The sequence below is a fragment of the Xenopus tropicalis genome, chromosome 1, assembly GCF_000004195.4.
Source record: "Xenopus tropicalis strain Nigerian chromosome 1, UCB_Xtro_10.0, whole genome shotgun sequence".
Classification (NCBI taxonomy): Eukaryota; Metazoa; Chordata; class Amphibia; order Anura; family Pipidae; genus Xenopus; species Xenopus tropicalis.
The window spans coordinates 70,362,945-70,385,531 of record NC_030677.2 but is presented as its reverse complement, the minus strand read 5'-3'; the positions used below and the strand labels follow the sequence as shown (position 1 = coordinate 70,385,531).

The 22,587-nt window shown below is 35.8% G+C and overlaps 1 protein-coding gene across 1 annotated transcript in view; it reads right to left on the bottom strand.

Moving 5' to 3' along the window:
• Positions 1 to 22,587, bottom strand: part of ndst3 (N-deacetylase/N-sulfotransferase (heparan glucosaminyl) 3) — a 119,743-nt gene that overhangs the window by 7,912 nt on the left and 89,244 nt on the right. The window contains 4 exon segments of the mRNA NM_001127047.1: positions 7,624 to 7,798; positions 9,126 to 9,249; positions 11,999 to 12,095; positions 21,705 to 21,887. Of these exon segments, the coding sequence (NP_001120519.1) occupies positions 7,624 to 7,798; positions 9,126 to 9,249; positions 11,999 to 12,095; positions 21,705 to 21,887 (579 nt within the window).

The following is a 22,587-nucleotide window of genomic DNA, read 5'->3' as shown; positions in this document are numbered from 1 at the left end:
TTAGCAAGAGCATGTGTAACAATGTGTTGTCCTACAACGCTTGGCTTAGCATAAAATTGAAAATGTGCGTTACTTTCTTCACAACAACAGTACATAATGAGGTTTTATATGTCTCTAGCATTCCTTAGACAGATTTACACCTTCTCATTAAGCGCAACTTGAGAGCTTGACCTGCATTTCTCACATTAATGATCATAAATCTACAAATGTTATACTAGGTTAGGTGGTAAACAAGGCATCTGAATTCAGAGCATGATCATTACATTAAATCAGAGCTGTCTTTTTTAATAGAAACAAGCACAAGGAATCCCGCAGTCTTTTCAGTTTTTACCTGTCACACTTAGACCAACCTTGCAATTAATGATCCACTTCAGTTTGGCCATTTCATAACAGAACACTCCTGTCCTTTAACAGTACTGTTGTCATTGTGAACAACAATTTGTAACTTTCACAGATGTGTATCTACATCTCCATAGAAACAGTATATATGCTATTTGCCAGAAGGATGCCAGAAGCACTTTGCAGTGTTCTCTTCCTAGTTATAAAATGTTGCACTTTGCAGTGTTCTCTTCCTAGTTATAAAATTTAAAGCTATTACAGAAAAAAAAACAAAGACTCCAAAAAACATTCGGGCTCATTTACTTATTTACTCAGGCTCATTTACTTTACTGCCGGAGCATTTACCATTTGCACGCCTGGTCATGGTCCATGCTGCTGCATTCTGTCTTATGGACCAGAATAAAATGCAGTATAAAGTACAACACTGACAGTGTTCTCTTAATAGATTGCCTTACTCCTCCAGAGTTCATTAAATCTGAATGATTCTTTAATATCACTTCCTTGATTGAAAACTAAAAGATCTTTAAGATCTTTACTTAGAATAATTTCTAACATAAACTTTTGTGAATGCAAAGGAATATATGTTTTCAGGGAGTTCTTTTAGGCTGATTATATCAAACAAATAGTTATTTTACTAACAGACAGGTAGAAAAGAGGAGAGGTACTGAATGAAGAAAATAATGAAAAAGGTGAGGCCTTAGCAGGCATTTATAAAGAGGCAAAATTATGTTTTCAATTCAACACACTTTTTTATACAAATGAGCACTTTATTAGCTTTAGCAGATATTGAATGACACTGCCTAGAGTTGAAAGTATGTTATCCACACAAATCTCCTAATTCTTATGCCTTAAAGGAACAGTAACACCAAAAAAGGAAAGCGTATAAAAGTAATTACAATATAATGTACTGTTGCCCTGCATTGCTACAACTGGTGTGTTTGCCTCAGAAAGACTACTATAGTTTATATAAGTAAGCTGCTGTGTAGCCCCGGGGGCAGCCATTCAAAGGAGAAAAGGCACAGGTTACTTAGCAGATAACAGACAAACCCCCATTATATGGGGCTTATCTACTAGTTATCTGCTATGTAACCTGTGCCTTTTCTCCTTTTTTCCAGCTTGAATGGCTGCCCCCATGGCTACACAGCAGCTTATTTATATAGTAGATTTCTGTAGCAAAAACACAATTTTTTTGCAGAGCAACAGCAACAACATTATATTTTAATTACTTCAAAACACTTTAATTTTTTAATGTCCTTCAGGCCTCATATCCAATCACTTATCAAATCATGTCACTTTCACCTAAGAAATATCTCCAAAATACGAAAATTTATCACCCAAGATGCTGCCAAAATTCTTATTCACTCTCTTATAATATCTCGCCTGGACTACTGTAACTCCCTATTAATTGGCCTTCCCCTCCAAAGACTGTCCCCTCTCCAGCCCATAATGAATACTGCTGCCAGGCTCATACACCTCTCCAACCGCTCCTCCTCTGCCGTGCCGCTCTGCCAATCCCTGCATTGGCTTCCCCTACCATCCAGGATAAAATTCAAACTAATGACTCTCACATTTAAAGCAGTTCATAACTCTGCCCCACCCTACATCTCTGAACTCATCTCTAGGTACCATCCAACCCGCTTGTTACGCTCCTCTACTGGCCTCTACTGGCCTGCTCCTCAACTCCTCTCTCATTCCCTCCTCACACACTCGCATTCAAGACTTTGCAAGGGCTGCCCCCTTCTCTGGAATTCGCTCCCACAATCTGTCAGACTTTCTCCCAATCTCTCTGCCTTCAAGAGATCTCTAAAAACACATTTATTTAGAGAAGCTTACCCTAATCTAGTTTAGCAATACCCTGTGCCACACCTCTCACAACTCTGGTCATGCCCATTCCCACACCTTGTGTCTCAACCCTTTCTCCTTGTAGATTGTAAGCTCTTTGTATCTTTGCACCTCTTGTATCGGTTATTGATTGATTTATATGTTACTCTGTATGTCCAATGTATGAAACCCACTTATTGTACAGCGCTGCGGAATATGTTGACGCTATATAAATAAATGTTAATAATAATAATAATAATTTATATTATTATTGAACAAATCCATATCCTTGCTTTTATCATCATTGAACCTCATTTGCCACTTTGGTGCTCAATTCTCCAAGTTACTTAAATCTTTCTTTGTAAAGTGGCAACATCCTGTATGTAACTTATAGTTTTGCAAAATAAATATCATCATCAAAACCAGGCAGTACTAATACCAACCTCAGGGTCATTTTTAAACAAAATAAAAAACAAAGGACCATGTTTTGTTAGGTACACCACTAACAAAACTGATTCAGTTAGAAAGTCTTCAATTCTGTATCACCACTCTGATTAACCTATCTTTCAGTCAGTTCTCTAACGAAGTACAAATACAATGTTCAAAGCCAATATTATTCATTTAATCATTAATTTTCTCTGTGGTATTGTATCAAATGCTTTAGCAAAGTCTAAACAACTCACGTCCATTGCAACCTCAATATTTATACTTCTGCTCGGCTCCTTATAGAAGGCAATTCAAATTATCTGGCAAGATATGTTGTTCATAAAACCACAAACTCATAACATTGTGATATTTTATGAATTGCAGTATCTTATTAACCTTTCAAAAGCTTTCCAATCACAGGCAAACTCATAGGAATATCAAACTTGCAGGTTTATAGTTATCAGGCTGAGAATGGGATCCCTTTTTGAATAATCGTACCACATTAGCAATTGGCCAATCTCTCGCCACTATGCCAGACATAAAAGAATCCTGGAAAATTAGGTTAAGTGGCTTGGTAGTCACCAAACTGAGCTTCTCCCATGGAATGAAAACAATATTTTTCTAAACCTTTAGTTAAATTAATTGATAAGGTATGCTTGTGTCCTCTCTGCTTATTGTACTATATATTGCTAAATTCTTGTTGTTCTACTATTACACTATTCTGCATATGCTATTTATTTTTTGGTATGTGGCTATTCTAAATAGCCACAAATCCTTAATAAAGTAAAATACTTGCATTCTATTGTGAGCCTTGTGTAGCAGTCTCTTTCTGCAATACAACAGAAGATTTCAGCTATGCCCAAGTTCCACAAAAGAGTGTATGAAGGTGAGTGTAAAAATGATATTTTGAGATGCAGCTCCAATGAGTTACTTTATCTTAAAGAACCCCATACCTTATTTTGGGTATAAAACACCCTGTTCTTATCTTGAATGTATTTTCTTTATTAGTTGTATCAAGTTCAGTTTAAATGCTATTTTAATAAGCTTTAGTTCCCCATACTTTTAAAAAGCTTAGGTGCCCATTTTATTTCTAGAAAAAATGTGTTTCCTAGCATAGCCACAATGGCTGGCACAACTTAAAGTGATACTGACACGAAAAAACTACTTTTCAAAATATTATTATACATAAAAAGCTACCTATAGGTTGTGTTGACAGTTTTTCGCTGACAAGTTTGGTTTTGTAAGTAATTGTTACTGGAAGTTCCTAAACCTGACTGTTTTGCCAACCTGACTGTCCCTTCTCAACCTGTCAGTTATAGCTTCTAATGCTAACAGACAAATATGGCTGCCCCCTCATAAAGGAACACAGGAGATCAGACAGGTAATGTAAACGCATCAGGCAAATATTTGTATGGCAAAATTATAAAGTTCTTGCAAAGACAATGTTATGATAGATATAAAAAAAAGATTTACTTTCTGGTGTCAGTGTCTCTTTAAGTATATATCCAAGAGATAAATAGCTGATGCCAATATGTTTTGATAAACATTTGCAATTAAAAAGCTGATAAACAGTCTACATATTCCTTTGGAAGTATCTTTGTGTATACCTGGCCAGAAACTGAACCACTTATTCAGGGTAGCTTTTTAAATGTATTAAATGCACTTGCCAATTCTTTTCACAGGTTTTACCCTTAAAAATTGAATCCAGCATGATAAGGGAACAGCTTTGTCAAGGGGGGTTAGTGTCAGTGAGGTTAACAAAGCAACTTTAATGCACAGCATGGCCATATGCTGGGAATCAAGATGTGTCTATAGTGTTAATGAGGTTAACAAAGCAACTGCAATGCACAGCATGGCCATATGCTAGGATTCAGGATTTGTCTGTCTTTAAAGCATGGGCATAGCCTGGCATGTGACACTTGGCAAATAATGTAAATGCTTATGCTTAGTACATGATAAATTAACGTGGGGTGATAGTTTCATGTACTTTTTTCCTCATTTTAATAGAAAAACATTCATTAACTCATAGAGACATTTTTGCAAGAAACAATTTTGATGTCAATATAATGTAAATCTAATTCCACTGAATCACAGTACATTAGGCTGCTTATTTATCACATCAGTCCTCCATGCGAAGTTGAATGTTCAGATGCACATTGCCATGTTTTTTTACACACAACATTTAAAATGCCTAAATTGTTTAATATCAGTATGGGTTTTCCCTAGTAGGATATGCTGTATCTTGTGCAGGATTCTTCAGTGCATATGCAAGTTAGTTAGTTACTTAGTAAATCCTGTGCATGTTGCATTGCAAATGTTTCTTAATGGGGATTATGCTAATGGAGGGATTTACTGGATAAAAGTTAGAGTTAGTTGCATGTGTAGGCACATTAAAGTAGGTGCTAAATACCAGTGTTCTCTTGCACACTTGGGTCCTGTGTTTTGCAGATTTTGCGCAGTTTATCAGAGCAGGCTGAACCAGTATATTGGTGCCTGCTTCTTGGTGTTAAGGGTGTGTGTTTAGGTGCAAATACCTTTATTAGTGGTGTATCAAGGTTTGCCCTAGTAGGCAGGGTGTGAGCATGCTAGGGAGTACCTCTGTGTGCAAGGTGGAGCAATAGCCCTGTACATTCTGCTTCCTTATGACAGGTGTATTACAGGGCTGCCTTCTGGCATAAAACTTGGGGACATCCATGGGGGTACCCAATTGCCACTAAAGGTTGTGCTGTGTGTAGGTGCAGCTCTGGATCCAAATGGTTATAGGCAGCACTCCATTATGTCATTAAAATTCTTTTATTATCACGGTGATATCAAAATGCAGTGACCTGAATTAGGGTGCAACAACACACACATGGCATGGAGGAAAGCACATAAATACAGAGACATCAACCTTCTTGCTTAGGAATAGAGGAATCTGGAAAAAATGGTCAGGGTGGTGGGTGTGGCCTAGTATGACATCACAAATAATGCCACTGCACATGAGCACATCCTAAAACCATTTTCCTGTCATTAATAGTTCATTTTGCATGCACACGGGAAACACAGCATGGCAATTGAATACTGGGGGACTAGACTAGAATCCTGGAGAGTTGATTTGTATGAAGATATGATGCCTTTTTTTGCACACTGCCCCACATTTTGTAAATAAATAACCCCTCTGATCTGTAAACAAAAGAAGAGGCAACAATAAAGTAAAGTTGGAAGTGGAAGTTGGAATAAGGTGGAGGCACTAAGGGTAAAAAAGCAAACCATAACCTGTTATAACAAAAAAATTAGAACAATTTAATAACTGAAATTAAAAGATATGGCAGAAAATAGTTTTTAATAAGAGACTGATTTATTTGATTCATGTTGAAAATAAGAATATATTGTATTTGTTAAATGGGAAAAACAAATGTTTCTAATATGAATCTGTACTATTATTTTATTCAGGCAGAATTATTTTAAAATCATATTGGCATGATTACAAAACCCTCAGTGCAGAAATATCCAGAGATAAGAATTATGTGTAGAAGAAATATTTCATTTTTTTATGATAATATATGTTATGCTGAACTGGCGTTTTCTATATGCTCTTGGTTCTGTTTAAACATAAATGAGGCTATTTTTAAAAACATGCCAAGTAACTGTTCTGCAAGCCCCAGATAATCACTGCAGCTTTGCTTGCAGAACATCCACTAATTATTTAAGTGATATTAATGTTGCAACCTCACTTGTTCCTGTAGTTCAGTTTTTAAATTCTCTTACTAATTATTCTCAGTACTGTTCCTACTTATTACTGCTGCTATTTGTTCTGCTCCCAGAGTGCTGTTTTTTCCTACCTGGTTTGGTTTTCTCCACCGATTGCTACCCAGTTGCTTGGCTTCTGGATATTTATCGACCTCTAATGATCGGTGGTATCATTTATTACTTTGTGGTTCTAGTGATTCATGTACTGCTCTGCTGCTTAAGTGAACATCAGATGGGCTAATATGGGTTAAAACAAATGAAGCAAACTGATATCTGTGTATAAATACAGCGTAGAGGTGGTTGTGTGTGCAGATAGTTGAGAAGTGTCAAGAAACAGCAAAAGAAGAAGTTTCCCATTTATCAGTTGAATTTACTGAAATCTGCAGGGGGTGAGCCTTATGAAGTACTTTTAATTTGCTGTTGAACAGATTTCAGTGCTAATCTGAATTATAGAATATTAGACACATGTGTATTTATAAATCCACGCATGTCTTTACACAGAAATGGCAAAAAAAGTCTGCTCAATCATGGTGCTCAATCGTGTGGTGCCAAATGATGTGCTTATAGGTAGAAATCATGATATTTTTTTAAAAACATTTTTATTAGTGTTACTCAAGCTGCAATGTACCCATTCCAAAATCTAGCCATGGGTTGTGCTAAAAGTACAAATGCCACTAGGTATTGTAAAATCTTTACTTACAGCATGGCAGAAGTAGGAGGTAAGGTTGCCATGCACTGCTATTAAAAGCTGCCAACGGTCAGAGTTAGAAGTTTATTGGCTCGTGTATGGGGCCCTCAGACAAGCCTATCTAGCCAAAAATCGGGCAGAAGTTGATCAGGCAGGTTCAAAAGCCCTTTGGGACAAGGAGTGCATTTGCGCATTCATGTGGTCCTCAACCCTGACTGTGTGTATCCCATCAGCGTGATCAGAATTTTTCGGTTGCATCCGATATAACCCACCTCAAGGTGGGAATATCAAGGAAAGATCAAAGCATTTAGTGACCTCGCCAAATGAGTGGATATTTCAATGTTCAATGCAATTAAGTTTTTAAACAAGGTTTGTAGTATGTGAAGTGGTTATACAGATAAATGGATCAACAGTTCCTTCAAATCTCTGCACTCTTTAAAGTCAGGGAGTAACCATTTATAAGGTTATAAATAACGAGAAGTTATAGAAACACTAATGACTCGTATATTAACAAAACATTATATCCTCATATTATACTTATTCATTTTGTATAAAAGAAAATGCATGCATTAAAACATATACTTAAAACACTGCATAGAATATGTTTTGTGCACACATACCTGGTACCAGGAATATGCCCTATCTGAAGGATCAATGAGAATGGTAATAATTTTTGCCTTGGGGACTAGAGCAGCCACTCTCTTTGGAGCTTCTTCTGAATGGAAATAGTTGGCACTTTTCTCAAACAGAAAGTCAGTGGAAAGATTGGATGGAACAGGAAAGAAATCCATATACCTAAAAAAAAAAATGTGATGAAGGGAAATACATTGCTTTAAAGTATAGCTAATTGCTTGCGCTATTGTTCTCGCTATGGTTTTCCCTTAAGTGCTTTTAATATGCTATATGTTGTTGCCCTACAAAAATAGACTCTATTTTATAGTTAAAGCCAGTGTGCAGTATATGTATTAAAGTGGAAAAGCCATTATCCTGCAATATAACTTCTTCCAATGCTTTTAGGGGTTGTATGTTTGTAAGTCTTTTTGAAAAGGGTAACACTATTTTGTTGCTTTGTTCGACAGGAGCTAGAGCAGAGTTTAATCCCACTGGGCTATAAATCAATGTATCCTAAAATAATTTGGTAATAATGCATTTGCCTAGGACAAGCTTAACTTGCCTTTAATTGACTGCAAATTGTATATAATGTCACAATCCCATTATTTGTTTTTATTTTAAAGCAGTCAGTGTAGGCTTAGTGCAGCTGCTGTTTATGAATTACATTACCGTATTCTATTCCATATATTTGTATTTTTGTGGTAAAGCAAAACACCTACATGCTTGGCATTAGGCTATATAAAATAATAATCTATGAATACTTGGCTTGCAACATATCTCATGTGTGCTGTAATTTAACTTCAGATGTAAAGAGCTGAGTGGAGAAAAGCAAGTTATTAGATGTCAGCTAAGAATAGCTGAGGTAATGATTAAACTCCTGCTTATAATTCAGCACAAGGCAGCAGTGCCTTGCACTCGTTTTAGTTCCCGGGGTTAGCAAAAGTTAGGTTTTATAGAGAACAGTAATCAATGTGCAGCAGAAGTAAAATAAATTGACTTAATGGAATAAAGTTCAGACTTGTGAAAGTTGCTGAAATGACCTATAAAAGAAAGCCATGATAAATATGATTGACTTGGTAGCCTGAATACCTTCTCTCGCTGTTCATTTTTTTTTATAAATAATATCTGAACATTAGTTTGCTGAAACACAACAGCAGTCTGCTGGGAGTCAGCTTTATATTTGGTTAGTTATGATCTTGCAGCCACAAGAGAGGGAAATGAGAGAACGGATTTCTGCTGGAGACAGAGAGCACACATCCTTTTTTATTGTGGTTATAATAATGTAGCGTATTGGTTTGCTCAAGAGAGCGTCTGTTTTTGAGAAACACAGTTGTGACTTGATTATTGTTTAAGTCCCCTGCCCTTAGCTGTTTTATAAAGATTTTTTTTTGTATTGTTTTGTGTTGTTCTTTCGGTCAATTATTCCCTAATCTGGCCTTTTATGTAGGCGTATGGAATATTATTGGGTACAATTATTAACAGAGTCTCAACATATTACATTCACACTTACCAGTCCACGCCTTTATGGTAGTTATTTCCATTAAAAAACTGCATTTCTTCAAATGTTTTGGGGTTTGGCGAATTACTGATTATTGAAGGATGCATAACAAGGAATAAATACAAAGCTGTTGTCCCTGAGGGCAGAAGAGACAAGGTTAAAAAGCACATTATTTATTGCAGAAAGTAATGAAAGCATCCATGTAAATATTATTTTGTACAGAATATTTATATAACTAGTTCAGATTTCAACGTCATGTTTAGAAGATATACAAGTATGGGATCCCTTTTTTGAAACCCAATATCTAAAAAGCTCCAAATTATGAAAGCGTCATCTCTAATAGTCTAAAGTCCATATTGAGCAAATCTATTTTTATAATTGTGATGGGAGGCATTATCTAAAGGTTGCATTTTTCTTCCAATTAATTGTTTTGCACAGGAAAAAGATTTTTTGTGGAAAAAAATATGATTTTTCACCATTAATTAAACATCAAAACTGCAACAAATCTAAAAGAATTACACCATATAAAAGCTGTCAAGATAATTAAGAAGTCAGTGGTGGGTGTCCTTTTTACAAATGGAAGATCTTTCTTTGCTTTGTGGTTTTAGAGGTTTTCTGTTGGTTTTAGAAGTTTTTGAAACCACAAAAAAAAACCAATGAAAATCAGAATATTGATAAATAAGCCCCTTAATTTTTCTCTGTAATAATAAAACAGTGCCTTGTACATGGGTTTCCTACCTTCCTACTGGGTTTATTAAATGTTTAAAATGTCATGATTTAGATTATTTACTATGAATTTATTTTACATTCCGTGCACCTTTAAAGGAATACTGTCATGGAAAAACATGGGAAAATGCATCAGTTAATAGAGCTTCTCCAGCAGAATCCTGCATTAAAATCCATTTCTCAAAAACACAAACAGATTTTTTATAATTAATTTTGGAATTTCACATGGGCTAGCCATGTTCTTCATTTCCCAGGGTGCCACAGCCATGTGATAAACTCTGCTCTGATAAACTTCAGTCACATTTTACTGCTGAGCTGCAATTTGACGTGATATCACCCCCCTTCCTTCCCCCTCAGCAGCCAATCAGCAGAACAATGGGAAGGGAGCAAGATAGCAGCTCTCAGTAGATACCAGAATAGCACTGAATAGTTAGAAACCCAAGTCTTGCTTGGGACTCCTCCAGTTACATGTGAGTAGGAGAAAAAATAGGTTACCTGAAAGCAGTTCTAATGTGTAGCGCTGGCTCCTTCTGAAAGCTCAGACTCAGGCACAATGCACTGAGGTGACTGCCTACATACCAATATTACAGCTACAAATATACATTTGTTGGTTGAAGAATACAATTTTAAATAGTAAGAGAATTATTTGCTATGTAACAGTGTAATTTAGAAATAAAAAGTACACCATAAAAATCATTACAAAATCACTTTAAGCAGGAGCTAATTGTATATAACTTTAACATAGGAAGGTTGATTCATAGATTTTTCAAGATCTAAATTAGGGAAAAGAACTAAAGCTTCAGAAATTGTACCAAAGTTGCTTTCTTTTGCAGAGACCATAATTGTTGTGTCACATTATTAAGTTTCACACAGTTTTTTTTCTATAGAATATAGAAGCAGATTTTTCCTAAACTTAGAAAACAAAAAACTCACAATTCTCTTGTTTTAAATAGTATTAAAAAAACCTTGATCACACTAAAAAAAACATTCTAACTTTATTTTTAGTCTGAAAAGTCTGAAAAAGCTTCAATTTTTAACAATTTTTAAACCACCACTTTACTTCTACAGATACTCACCAGCTTTTATATGAGCTTTTATAAGTTTTAATAATCTAAAACATTTAAGTTCGGAAATTCAATTATTAGAAAACAATCCCAATTATGGCTTTTGCCGTGTGATATTTTAAAAAAGAGTTTTTTGTACTCCTGTGGGTTTTGATCTAGGATCTTCATAAAGATATAACTGTTTGGGACTTGGGGACCTTTCTGTAATTTAGATCACCTTAAGCCTGCTAAAAATCCAGATGATGATGAGGGATCCCATACTTATATTTGCTATTGTTTTATTGGGGGGTGGGGGTGGGACCTTTAAAATCAGTTGTGCTTTCACACATACGTAAAGAATATGTTTATGTTAAATTACTCTATATCGGGGATCCCCAACCTTTTATACCCGTGAGCCACATTCAAATGGAAAAAGTGTTGGGGAGCAACACAAGCATGAAAATAAGATGCAAATAAGAGCTATAATTGGCTATTTGGTAGCCCCTATGTGGACTGGAAGCCTATAGAAGGCTCTGTTTGGCTTTACACTGGGTTTTATGCAAACAACCTTGCCTCCAAGCCAGAAATTCAAGAATGAGCACCTATTTTGAGGCCGCTGGGAGCAACATCCAAGGGGTTGGGGAGCAACATGTTGCTCACGAACCACTGGTTGGGGATCACTGCTCTATATAATAGTTTTTTTAAATTTCTATTAATTTAAAACATATATTTTATAGTGAAAGCAAATTAAGCTTTCCTAAATAAGCTAAAAGCTGCACCCAGGGAAAGTTCCTACATTTAAACAGGTTCAAAATGTGCTTGCCAACTGTTGTGTACAGAATATTAGAGCTGACACTGAAAGGTTTAAAAGCTCCTTGGGGGTCAAAAGTAGCTTATTGCTAACCTCCCCAAACAAAATATTCACTCTCTGCCTCCCCAATCTTCTAATTATTTCAAATGCCTCTACTTCCACGCTTGTTCTAAACTATCCAGAATGTGAATACACTGAAAACAGATTATTAAACCTTCACTCTTATATAAGCATGTGGTATTATTACTCTTTATACTAATTTTTAAATTCCCCAAATAACAAGATTTAACAATTTAACCCCTCACCTGTTTTTTGGGGTCCAATTACTAAAAATTTGGGCAAACGATCACACGTTTTTTCTTTGGACCAGATATCTCGATGGCGCTTGTCATCACATGGATTCTAAAAAACACAAAACATTTAAGGTGATATGCTGAAATTTGTGCTGTAACCACTCCAAGGGCTATGACACACAGAGCTACTTGTTGCGGCTTCAAAACACCAGAAAATACTCTGCCATAGACAATATTTAGAATTGTCTCTGCTAAAACACACACATAGATACAAGACAAGTAGCTCTATGTGTCATTGGCCCAATTCTTCGACATTTATCTCAGAGAGAGTTCTTAATTAGGGATGTAGCGAACCTCAAAAAAAAAGTTCCCGAGCGTGTTCGCGAACTTACGCCAAAAAGTGCGAATATTCGCGAACTTTGCGAACCCCACAGACTTCAAAGGGAAGGCGAATTTTAAAACCTAGAAAAGTAATTTCTGGCCAGAAAACTGATTTTAAAGTTGTTTAAAGGGTGCCACGACCTGGACAGTGGCATGCAGGAGGGGGATGAAGGGCAAAAATTTCTCTGAAAAATACTTTGTTGACACAGCGTTGCGTAAAATTGCAAAGGCAGCTGGCAGACCTACCGGAAATACGCAGCGTTTTTTTGCTATTTCGCGCTATTACCACCATTGAAACTGGATTTGCTGAAAAACGCCATGTGTGGCTTGTGCGGTGTTTTTAGGCCGAGAAAAAACGCAGCGGAAAAACGCCACGCGAACCCAAATTGCGAACATACGCGAAAAGTTCGCGAACTTGCGAACACCCGATGTTCGCGCGAATTAGTTCGCTACATCTCTATTCTTAATATATGGTATGTGCCATAACGTAAAATGCCTTTTGTCCTGTTAGTCTTACCAACTACTTTTCTGCAGGCTTTATATTTATTAACATTGGGGAATTACATTATATATATTTAGAGAATGCCAGGCCAACTGTTAGTAAGCCCATTTTGGTGGGTGTTTACCATTTGTTTTGTTCTGTGGGCTGAGAGTCTTTGTGCTGTTGTAAGTGTCCTCTTACAGTAAGGAAAGTGAAGGTGAGAAGAGCGTTGACCCATTAGATCATATTAATACCACTGCCAAAGCTAACTGTTTCCTCTAAAATATTGCCAAGATATGCACCTTTCTTTCTAAAACAACTGCTAAAATACTAATCCACACCCTAGTTTATCCTATCTAGATTATTGCAATCTTCCTCTAAACAGTCTTCCAGACTCCTATCATTTTTTCCTGCAATCAGTTTTAAATTGAGGAGTGAACAAAAGGATTCTAGTTCCAAAAAGGCAATGTGTAAAAATCTGGTAAAATCTTTATCATGGCTGCTTGTTAAGCAATGGATAACACACAAAATCCTTCTGGTCCTCTTCTCTGCTTTTCTCAGAGCCACCATCTTTTTACACCATCAACACCTACTACCAACTCTCATCTTGCTGCTCCTTATCTCTGAAATTCTATCCCTGAATTCCTCTGTAGGAAACAGAGGTTTTTTTTAAAAAAGAAAAGGTGCTACCTTTTGGAATGTTATCTGGTCCAGTCTTGGAACTTAAAGGCCTATGCCCAAATCATTGCGCACTTTTACCTTCCTATTTGTGTGTGTTTGCCCAGGCAGACTCTGTTAATGCCTTTAAGAGGGGCCTGGATGAGTTTTTGAACAAGCAGAATATCCAGGGCTATTGTGATACTAATATCTACAGTTAGTATTACTGGTTGTATATATATATAGTTTATGTATGTGAGTGTATAGATTGGTTAGTATAGGTTGTGTGCTGGGTTTACTCGGATGGGTTGAACTTGATGGACAATGGTCTTTTTTCAACCCTATGTAACTATGTAACTGTAAGCTGTACCGGGCAGGGAACCCCTCATACCAAACTGCACCTATTTATTACCTTACCATAATACTGTATCCTCCTTCTGTGTACTTTTCTATATTGTAAAATTGTGTAGCACTGGGTATTCTAGTAGGGTCCATGGGTGGAAAATTCTGTAGGGGGGGCTGGGCCCCCAAAGTTATGCCACTGCTCGCTAAGTACAGTGTTATGTGCACAATGTGTTAATGCACGAGGAGAAGACAGCACTAGTGATGAGTGAATTTTTTCGGCAGGCATGGATTTGGAGCTAATTTTCACATCGCGCCATTGGCAAATTGTTTTGCGAAAAGTTGTGGTCATGTAAAAAAAAAAAAAAAGACTTGGGAGACAAAAACCAGACACGGGCGACAAAAAAGTCGATCGACAAATGCATTTCACGTTTTTTTTCCGTTGTTTCTCGAATTTTCTTGTTTTGCAAATTTTATGGCGAAGCCATCAAACAGGACAGATTCTTTAATCACTAGACAGAATTTGTGAAAAACAAAAAAATCTATGTACAGTATTTGGCTGTAATTAATGTTTTGATCAGGACAGGGACCTTTTAATATAGACCTTTTTGGCTACATTCTGACTGAAACCTTGATCACGCTACAATAAATTGATGTTTTGTTTTTCACAAATCAAAAAGTTTTTTCGCTAAAATATATATACATATATTTTTCCATGTGACTTATATGTTTCATATGATAAAAAAAAATCCAATATCCAAGTCTAACATATACTGCTCTAGTCAAACTTTAACTTTGGCACAGTTGACATTTACTGCATCAGTACTGCAAATTAAACATGCCTTTTTAATCCAATAATTATCCTGTGGTGATATATTCATGTTTCCCATGTATCCCATCATTGATTGCAACAGAGGGAGGCATAGCTCTGTAAACCACATTAAAGATCCCATAGCAGGGTGCATTTATTATAATAACTTGCACTACATTTGTCTTTCACATATAGTTTAATTGTTAAAAAATACATTTAATAGCAGGTGAGAAAGAAACAATGTTAGTCTTAAATACAATTTTGAAATGAAAAGAGTTTAACAGCTGTTGCACACTAATCAATAAATATATATATATATATATATATATATATATATATATATATATATATATATATGAGTGTGTTTGGAGCACTTAAAGCTCTCATTTCTAGTATTATATATTTTTTTTACTATTTTCAAAGCTATTTATTATTTTGATGTATTTTAAGTAATGCAGTACCTTTAATGAATGCTCATTAAAAAGTTATAATCATTTCTCTTATATAAAGATAAAAAATATATTTTTGAACCCATCTTGACAAAGATAAACAAAGTCCCGGTATGTATTCTAAATTGAACTGAAATTTACCTAGTTTTGATATCACTAACTAAATTAAGGTTACAGATGTCTAAAAACATTACTGTTTTCTGTCTTCATAGAACATGTAGTTTTCAGGATATTTATAGAATCTTTATAAAGTAGCAGCCATCACTGTGCAGCAGTGTCTAATAGGTTCACCAAGTATGGCTGCCCTCAAAGCCAGAGAAACGCTGTACTATATTATCCAGGTGATCTCTACTATACTACAACTGTGCTTTGTTTGTTTGCAGTTTACTTCTGAGGCCATCTTATATAAAAAGGCTGCATTATGGTGGCACATACCGCTGTGATTCAAGCCAGCCATATTCTTATACCCTAGTTATATCCATGCAACTAGTGCTGACCTAGTCAGAACCTGTTACCCGGTGCAGCAAATCAAGTGGATGTTACCCACACTGTTTCTTGCTTACACGGACAAAGGACATTTGATCATGGAAATAAATTTGGTTGACTAGGTTTGAATTCTGTACCGATTGTTGAAACTTTCTTAGAAAAGTGAAACTTGGCTGTCTTAAGTTCATATGAACATAAATAGCTACACACATTGGTGGTGCTCAGAAGACTAAAATATATATAAAATTATAATTTATTATATATTATTTATTATATAAATACTAAAGTATTGCATTCTAACAATGCGTAAATCACTCAACTTAATAAAGGTTCCATGCTTTCCATTTCTATGCTACTGGTATAGGCAAAATGCTTAGTCTATAAACTGAATACCATGCTGATGGCTCTAAGCCAGGGGTCCCCCTTACTTACTCGTGAGCCACAGTCAAATGTAAAAAGACTTGGAGAGCAACACAAGCATCATAAAAGTTCATGGAGGTGCCAAATAAGGGCTAAGATTGGCTATTAGGCAGCCTTTATGCACACTATCAGCTTACAGGAGACTTTATTTGGTAGGAAATCTTGTTTTTATTCAACCAAAACTTGCCACCAAGTCAGGAATTCAAAAATAACTCTCTGGTTTGGAGGCACTGAGAGCAACATCCAAGGGGTTGGTGAGCAACATGTTGCCCCTGAGCCACTGGTTGGGGATCACTGCTCTAAGCCATACTATCAGAACAGTGCTGATGTCCTAGTTACTATACCTGACAAACAGAAAGGCGTGGCAGAATACAATAAAAAAAAGCACAAAGCACACTACTGAAATACAGGTATGCATCCCTTATCCGGAAACCCGTTACCCAGAAAGTTCCAAATTACGGAAAGGCCATCTGCCATAGCCTCCATTATAAGCAAATAATTCTTATTTTGAAAAATTATTTCCTTTTTCTTTGTAATTAGAAACCAGTACCATGTACTTGATCCCAACTAAGATATAATTAATTTGGAGGCAAAACCATGCTATTGGGTTTATTCAATATTCAAAATGATTTTTAGCAGACTTAAGTTATGGAGATCCACATTGCGGAAAGATCCCTCATCTGGAAAACCCCAGGTCCCGAGTATTCTGGATAAGATGTCCCATACCTGTATATTTAAGGGGACATTGGAAAGTACAGGTATGAGACCTATTATCCAGAATGCTTGCGACCTAGGATTTTCCATATAAGGGGTATTTCCGTTATTGTGTACTAAAAAATAATTTAAACATAAAATGAACAATAGGATTGTTTTGCTTCCAATAAGGATTAATTATATCTTATTTGGGATAAATTACAAGGTGCTGTTTTATTGTTACAGAAAAAAAGCAAATCATTTTTCAAAGTTTGAATTATTTGCTTAAAATAGAGTCCATGGTATCTGTCTTTTCCATAATTTGGAGCTTTCTGGATAATGGGTTTCCAGATAATGGATCCCATGCCCGTACTTCATACTGTCATAGTTTTTGTATTTGAGCTCTAAAGTGTACTCTGTTTGTTCATAATGCATCTTCTTAGTATTTTATCTATGCACACATCAACGATCGATTCATTCACAGTTTTTTCAAAAAATGTTCTGACAGCCAATTCATTTTTAATAAATGGGATTTCCTAGGGTTCCCCAATTTGATGATTAATAAATGTGCCCCAAATGTTGCTGTTTATGGATTTGTCCTATACCCACATTCTGTATAATATTGTTATGTTTCTGTATAAATTTGGTGCCTTGTCAGAAACAGCTTTCTGTAAATTCGTGGCATGAATCACCTGACAATCACAACTTTTCTGTTGTCACTAGCTCATCTTTCCATATGCTTCTCACATTCAAATGCTGGATCCCTAGTAAGATGTAGAATTATTATGATAATGACGACAAACAAAGGGAGACAGGTATGACAAGCAAGTACTCAACAAGAAAATACATTCTACAACTATATTGGCATTTCAAATGGGCGTCATTTGTATTACATCCTCTTTCCGCAGTAAACAAGTACAAAATATGTATGTAAAACATGTTTATAAAATAGCATAGCAAATGATCCCAGACATGGGACATATTATCCAGAATGCTATGAAATATGGAATAAACATTTACTGAACAGTGTTTTTTTGTCATTGGACAGTGCCTTGTTAATGTTGATAACCAGCCTGGCATGTCCACTCCACTTCCACCAGTTGCTCAATATTTCAGCACTTGGAGTGCCCCATAAATTGAAATGAAACGCTCATGTCTCTAGGGCTTGTTCTAGTACTGCCTAAAAGCCATTTTCACTCATCTTAGCCATCAGGCACCAGGTCCTGGAATATATGTCATGTTAAATAAAATGTTCTTCCTGAGATATCTTAATAAATTGATCACTCACACTGAGCTTTTTAATACACTATTAAGTATGCTAATAAGAATAAGAACTGATAACTTTATTAGCCATCTGAATTGGTCTTGATTCTGTCCACCTTTGGTTGCCAATACAACAAAATATCCTGCCCATTAATATGATTTCCAAAGCAATATTTATTTACCTAGAAGCCACTTAAGCAGTTTTAATGCCAATTTTTTGTAATATTGATTATGCCTTGAAGGTTGTGTTTCCAGTGTCACAGGAAATATTGTGGGTGTAGAGGGAGAGTAATGGATTCCACTAAGTATCAGCAAATTTTGAATGCCGTTTTAAAACAGTCTGCCAAGATAAACATATAGATATAAACACGAATATCGTTGCCTAATTGCATTTTATAACTTGGTTGCGTAGGCAACTGCAATGGGAGAAGTAAATCTAAATTACAGGGCTCAGGGGAGGCAGAAATAGATTTATTAAATCACAAGTGCAGTTATAAAATCACAATATATGCTATCTTAAAAGCGCATATGAAAAAGTAAAAGTTAGGGTATATTCTGCCTGTGTTTGCATGGATTTCTTCCCACACTCCAAAAACATACAGGCAGGTTATTGGCTCCTGATAAACTTACTGTGTGTGAATGTGATAGGCTCCATTACTCCATTGGGGCAGGGACTGATGTAGAATCCATATAAATAATAAAAAATAACAGTAAATCTGTCTGCAGAATAATAAACTGATGAAGTCAAACTATGACAACCACACTTCTAAAGTGTTACTAGAGTAAAAAACTTACTTTATATGGCTACATTTTATGTATTAATCATTCAGCACGTTTAGTACTTTTGTATTATCTTTCTAATTGATAATGTATTCACAAAAAGAATGGGGATTGTTCTAAAGCTTCCTGACCCCATTTACTCATCAACTTAAGGACTACAGCAAGGACTACTCAACGACTATGTTGTCTTTCAGAATAAGATCATTTATAGTTTTGTAGAGAACACTGAAAAATCAAAGTGACCGGTTAAGATGAGGGACATTGAATTAGATTAAAATGTGTATAAATCGTAAATCCTTATGAAACAAAATATACTTCTTACAATATTCTCTTGAAAAAGTTATGGCCCGAGGAGGAATACTTATACTATATCATAAGCTAACTAAGCATAGCCTTGGTTTTGATTGCTTTCTGATAAAATGTGTTTGGTTCCTCCTACTCGTTTAAGTGCAGAGAAGGTGACATTTTATAGACATGTTCTCAAAGAGGAATGTGTATTCAACCATTGATATGATCTAAGGTTTAACAGTGCAGCTGCTTACAGATGAAACACTGTATAAATAGAGAATCAAATGATGAGATGGAGAATAATATTTCATAAAACACAGGCTAAACAAATTAATCCATGTCTGAACCTTTGTACCATAAGGAATACATGTGTTTGATATAAGAAATTATGCAGGCAAAGGGCAAGTTGTCCTAAAATACCGCAGTATTAATCATTAAAAGTTAGTATAAAGGGAAAACTGTGATCCGTAACAAGGAAGTGTAGTTATAAAACTGTGTAAAATTATTTATAGGTAAGTGGTATAAATAAAAGACTCCACTGCTGCCATGGCATGTTAATTACTGCCATGCAATCACAGAAATAACCCATTACATAGCAAATCAAGTTATTTATGTAAGGTTTACATTTTGTTACGCCAGACTAAGGTCTAAAACTTTCTGGCCTGAAAGCTGTATAAAAAGCTGCAAAATTAAATGGCCATGTAAAATGTGGCATATTTAATATATAAGGGGTTATTTACTATTGCTCAATCTTTTCTGGTTTCATTTTTTTTGTCATCTAAAACCCACATTTTTGTTGTGATAAAACACCATTTTCTTTCGCAATTTCGAAAGCAAAAATATACTATAAGACATGTAAACATCTGTAGCTAGTACAATTGTGCAGATACAAGTATGACAAAGATATGAATGCAAAAGATGAATGCTATTCAAAAAGGTAGTTTGATCCCAAGCACCTGATCAGCCTTCTCTAGTCAATAGCTTGTGTGAAAGTGTGTATCCACTCAGACATAAGGGGGCCCTAAGTAACACGTACCTTGAGGCTTAGTTGTACAACTGACTTGTACCTAGCGAATTGCACACCAATAGGAGCATATATTAACACTGGAGGCAAACATAGCCAGTGATGTTGCCCATTGCAACTAATAAGCATTAGATTTTAACGGTTACCTAGTTACAAAACAAAAGCAAAAATCAAATTGGTTGCTTTGAGCAACATCGCTGGTAATTTTTGTCTTCAGTGCTAATAAATACACCCTTAAAGCTGCTATTTACACTAGGTGGTAGAAGCAATGCCATTTGTACACAAATTCAGTAAAATAAGTTACACTACGACCTACATGAGATTTACCAAAACAGGTGCTAAGTTGTGCGCACGTTGGTGAATCCAGTTTCAGGGCACAGTATCTTGAGGTTGCCTTCAGGGACATTTGAATCCTGGGGAAGATTACTGCATTGTAGGTAAAAGACATAACACTTTGGGCAGATTTAGAAATTAGAGCTCACCAAAGTAAAATTCCACCATTCTCTGTTTATTCCTATGGGAGGCAAATTTATGAAGTGGGCGACTTCAACTTTTACCCATTGATAAATACACCTTCCATAAAAAATGAATAGAGAGTGTTGGAATTTTCCTGCGGTGAGCTATAGTTTCACACTGATAAATCTGCCCCTTTGTGTCCATTTTAGGTCTTTAAAATGGACATACGTACCTTAAAATGAATGGCATCAGTATGCACAACATTTGAATCCATTTTAGCCAACAAATACAATAATATGAAAGTATTGTGCTGCTAAGTAATAAGGAATTAAACTGAACATGCTGTATGTGGGTAAGCACATATCCCTCCATTTAGAGTGGCCACTATATAGATACTGTAAGTAGTAATGCATGAGATGGCAAAACCCTGCAGCCTATGTTAACTCTCCTTCATCCAACCCAACTCTGTGAGCCATCATTATTACTATACCCACCCATCTTTGATGTCACCAAAAGAAGCAGGCAGGCCGGAGCAAATAGATATAGGTAGCCAGTAGAGGCTTTTGGGACACAAATATAATAGAAAAGGCAGGCTGTGAGCAGAGTTTGGCCCACATCCCATTTAAGATGCTTTGCCGTACCGAATGTTCTTGCCTTGTGGGCCCTATGGGTTTTGGCAGACCTACAAATTACTAACTGTAAATTCTAATGTGCTGTGCCCTCTTTACCTAATTTATCAGTATTTGTATGTAATATGTGCATCATATTTGATCAGTGTACCCTTCCGTTATACAGTTTTGTGGAATATGTTGGCATTTTTTATTATAATAATAATAACAATAATAATAATCCATGTATTGTAAGATTTCCTCAAGTGCTGTTTTTACAAGTTGAAAACCTTTTTTTCCATTATTTTTATGCAGTTGGTAACAGTAAATGTTGCCTCTTTTGAGTGAGTATAATCACAATGAACTCCTTTTCCAGTCCTGTATATTTTCTCAAAGGATCCTGAGATTGTAGAACATTGTTATGTGGAATTTATTCAAATATTTCTGTTCTGCAGTAGTTATACAATACATATTGTATTCTTCCAGAAAGCCTGCACAAAGTAACTGGAGGAAAATAATAGTTCTGCGAAACCTCTTCTCAACAGTTCATACAACATTGGATTTTATTTATTCCCTTACCTGCCAAATAGGATCCCTCTGCTCAGGGAAAAGCTGAAAGTATTTTTGTGCCAGCTGTACAGGAGGAAGTGTTAGCAGCTTTAAATTGGTCCAGGACTCTACAAATTTGGCCAGATTAACGAATGTGTATAAACCAAGTCGGTCATTCCCATAGTTAGATAAGTGGGTCATGAAGATGCTGATCTGAAAAACAAAACAAAATCTATGTTCTGAAATGTATTTGTTATCTGTTTTACCACTAGGGGGCAATATGGCTACACACCAGATTTCTGTTTAACTACATTTTCCCTATACTTCTTGCAAGCAATTTTATTAATCTACACATTTTTAAAGCTTTTGGAATTACAAGCAAGTCTAATGGCATTGAAGCATATTAGCCCATTATAAGTGTTTTAGTGTTTATTACTGTATCCGTTAATACCTTCTGACACTTTTTTTTACAATCCCCTAATACACATAGCCTGACTTGCTTCTGGGCTGCCTGTTACCCGTGTCAGGAATATGAAATTGTATAACTATTATTACCATATAATTGAATGACTAAAGCTGTACTCTACTTGGAATGTGGTATTATTATTTAGGTGCATATATGATGCCTCAACAACTCTAAAGATGATGTGTCGCACCTGTGAAATATGCCTACTTGCGAATGAAAAATCTCCAGGATAATTGCATGTAAAGTGTTTTACATATAGAGATTCTAATTAATCTGGCAAGTTATTTGTCTCCCATAGTGCCAGTGATTTCCAGTGGGCAGAAGGGAAAGACTACTTTATAGGTGAAGTTGAAATATCCTTAGACTGTAACATGCAGTTTTGCATAACTACCCAAACAATGTTTTGCAAAATATGATTTATTGTATTTTCATGGGCCACTGTATTAG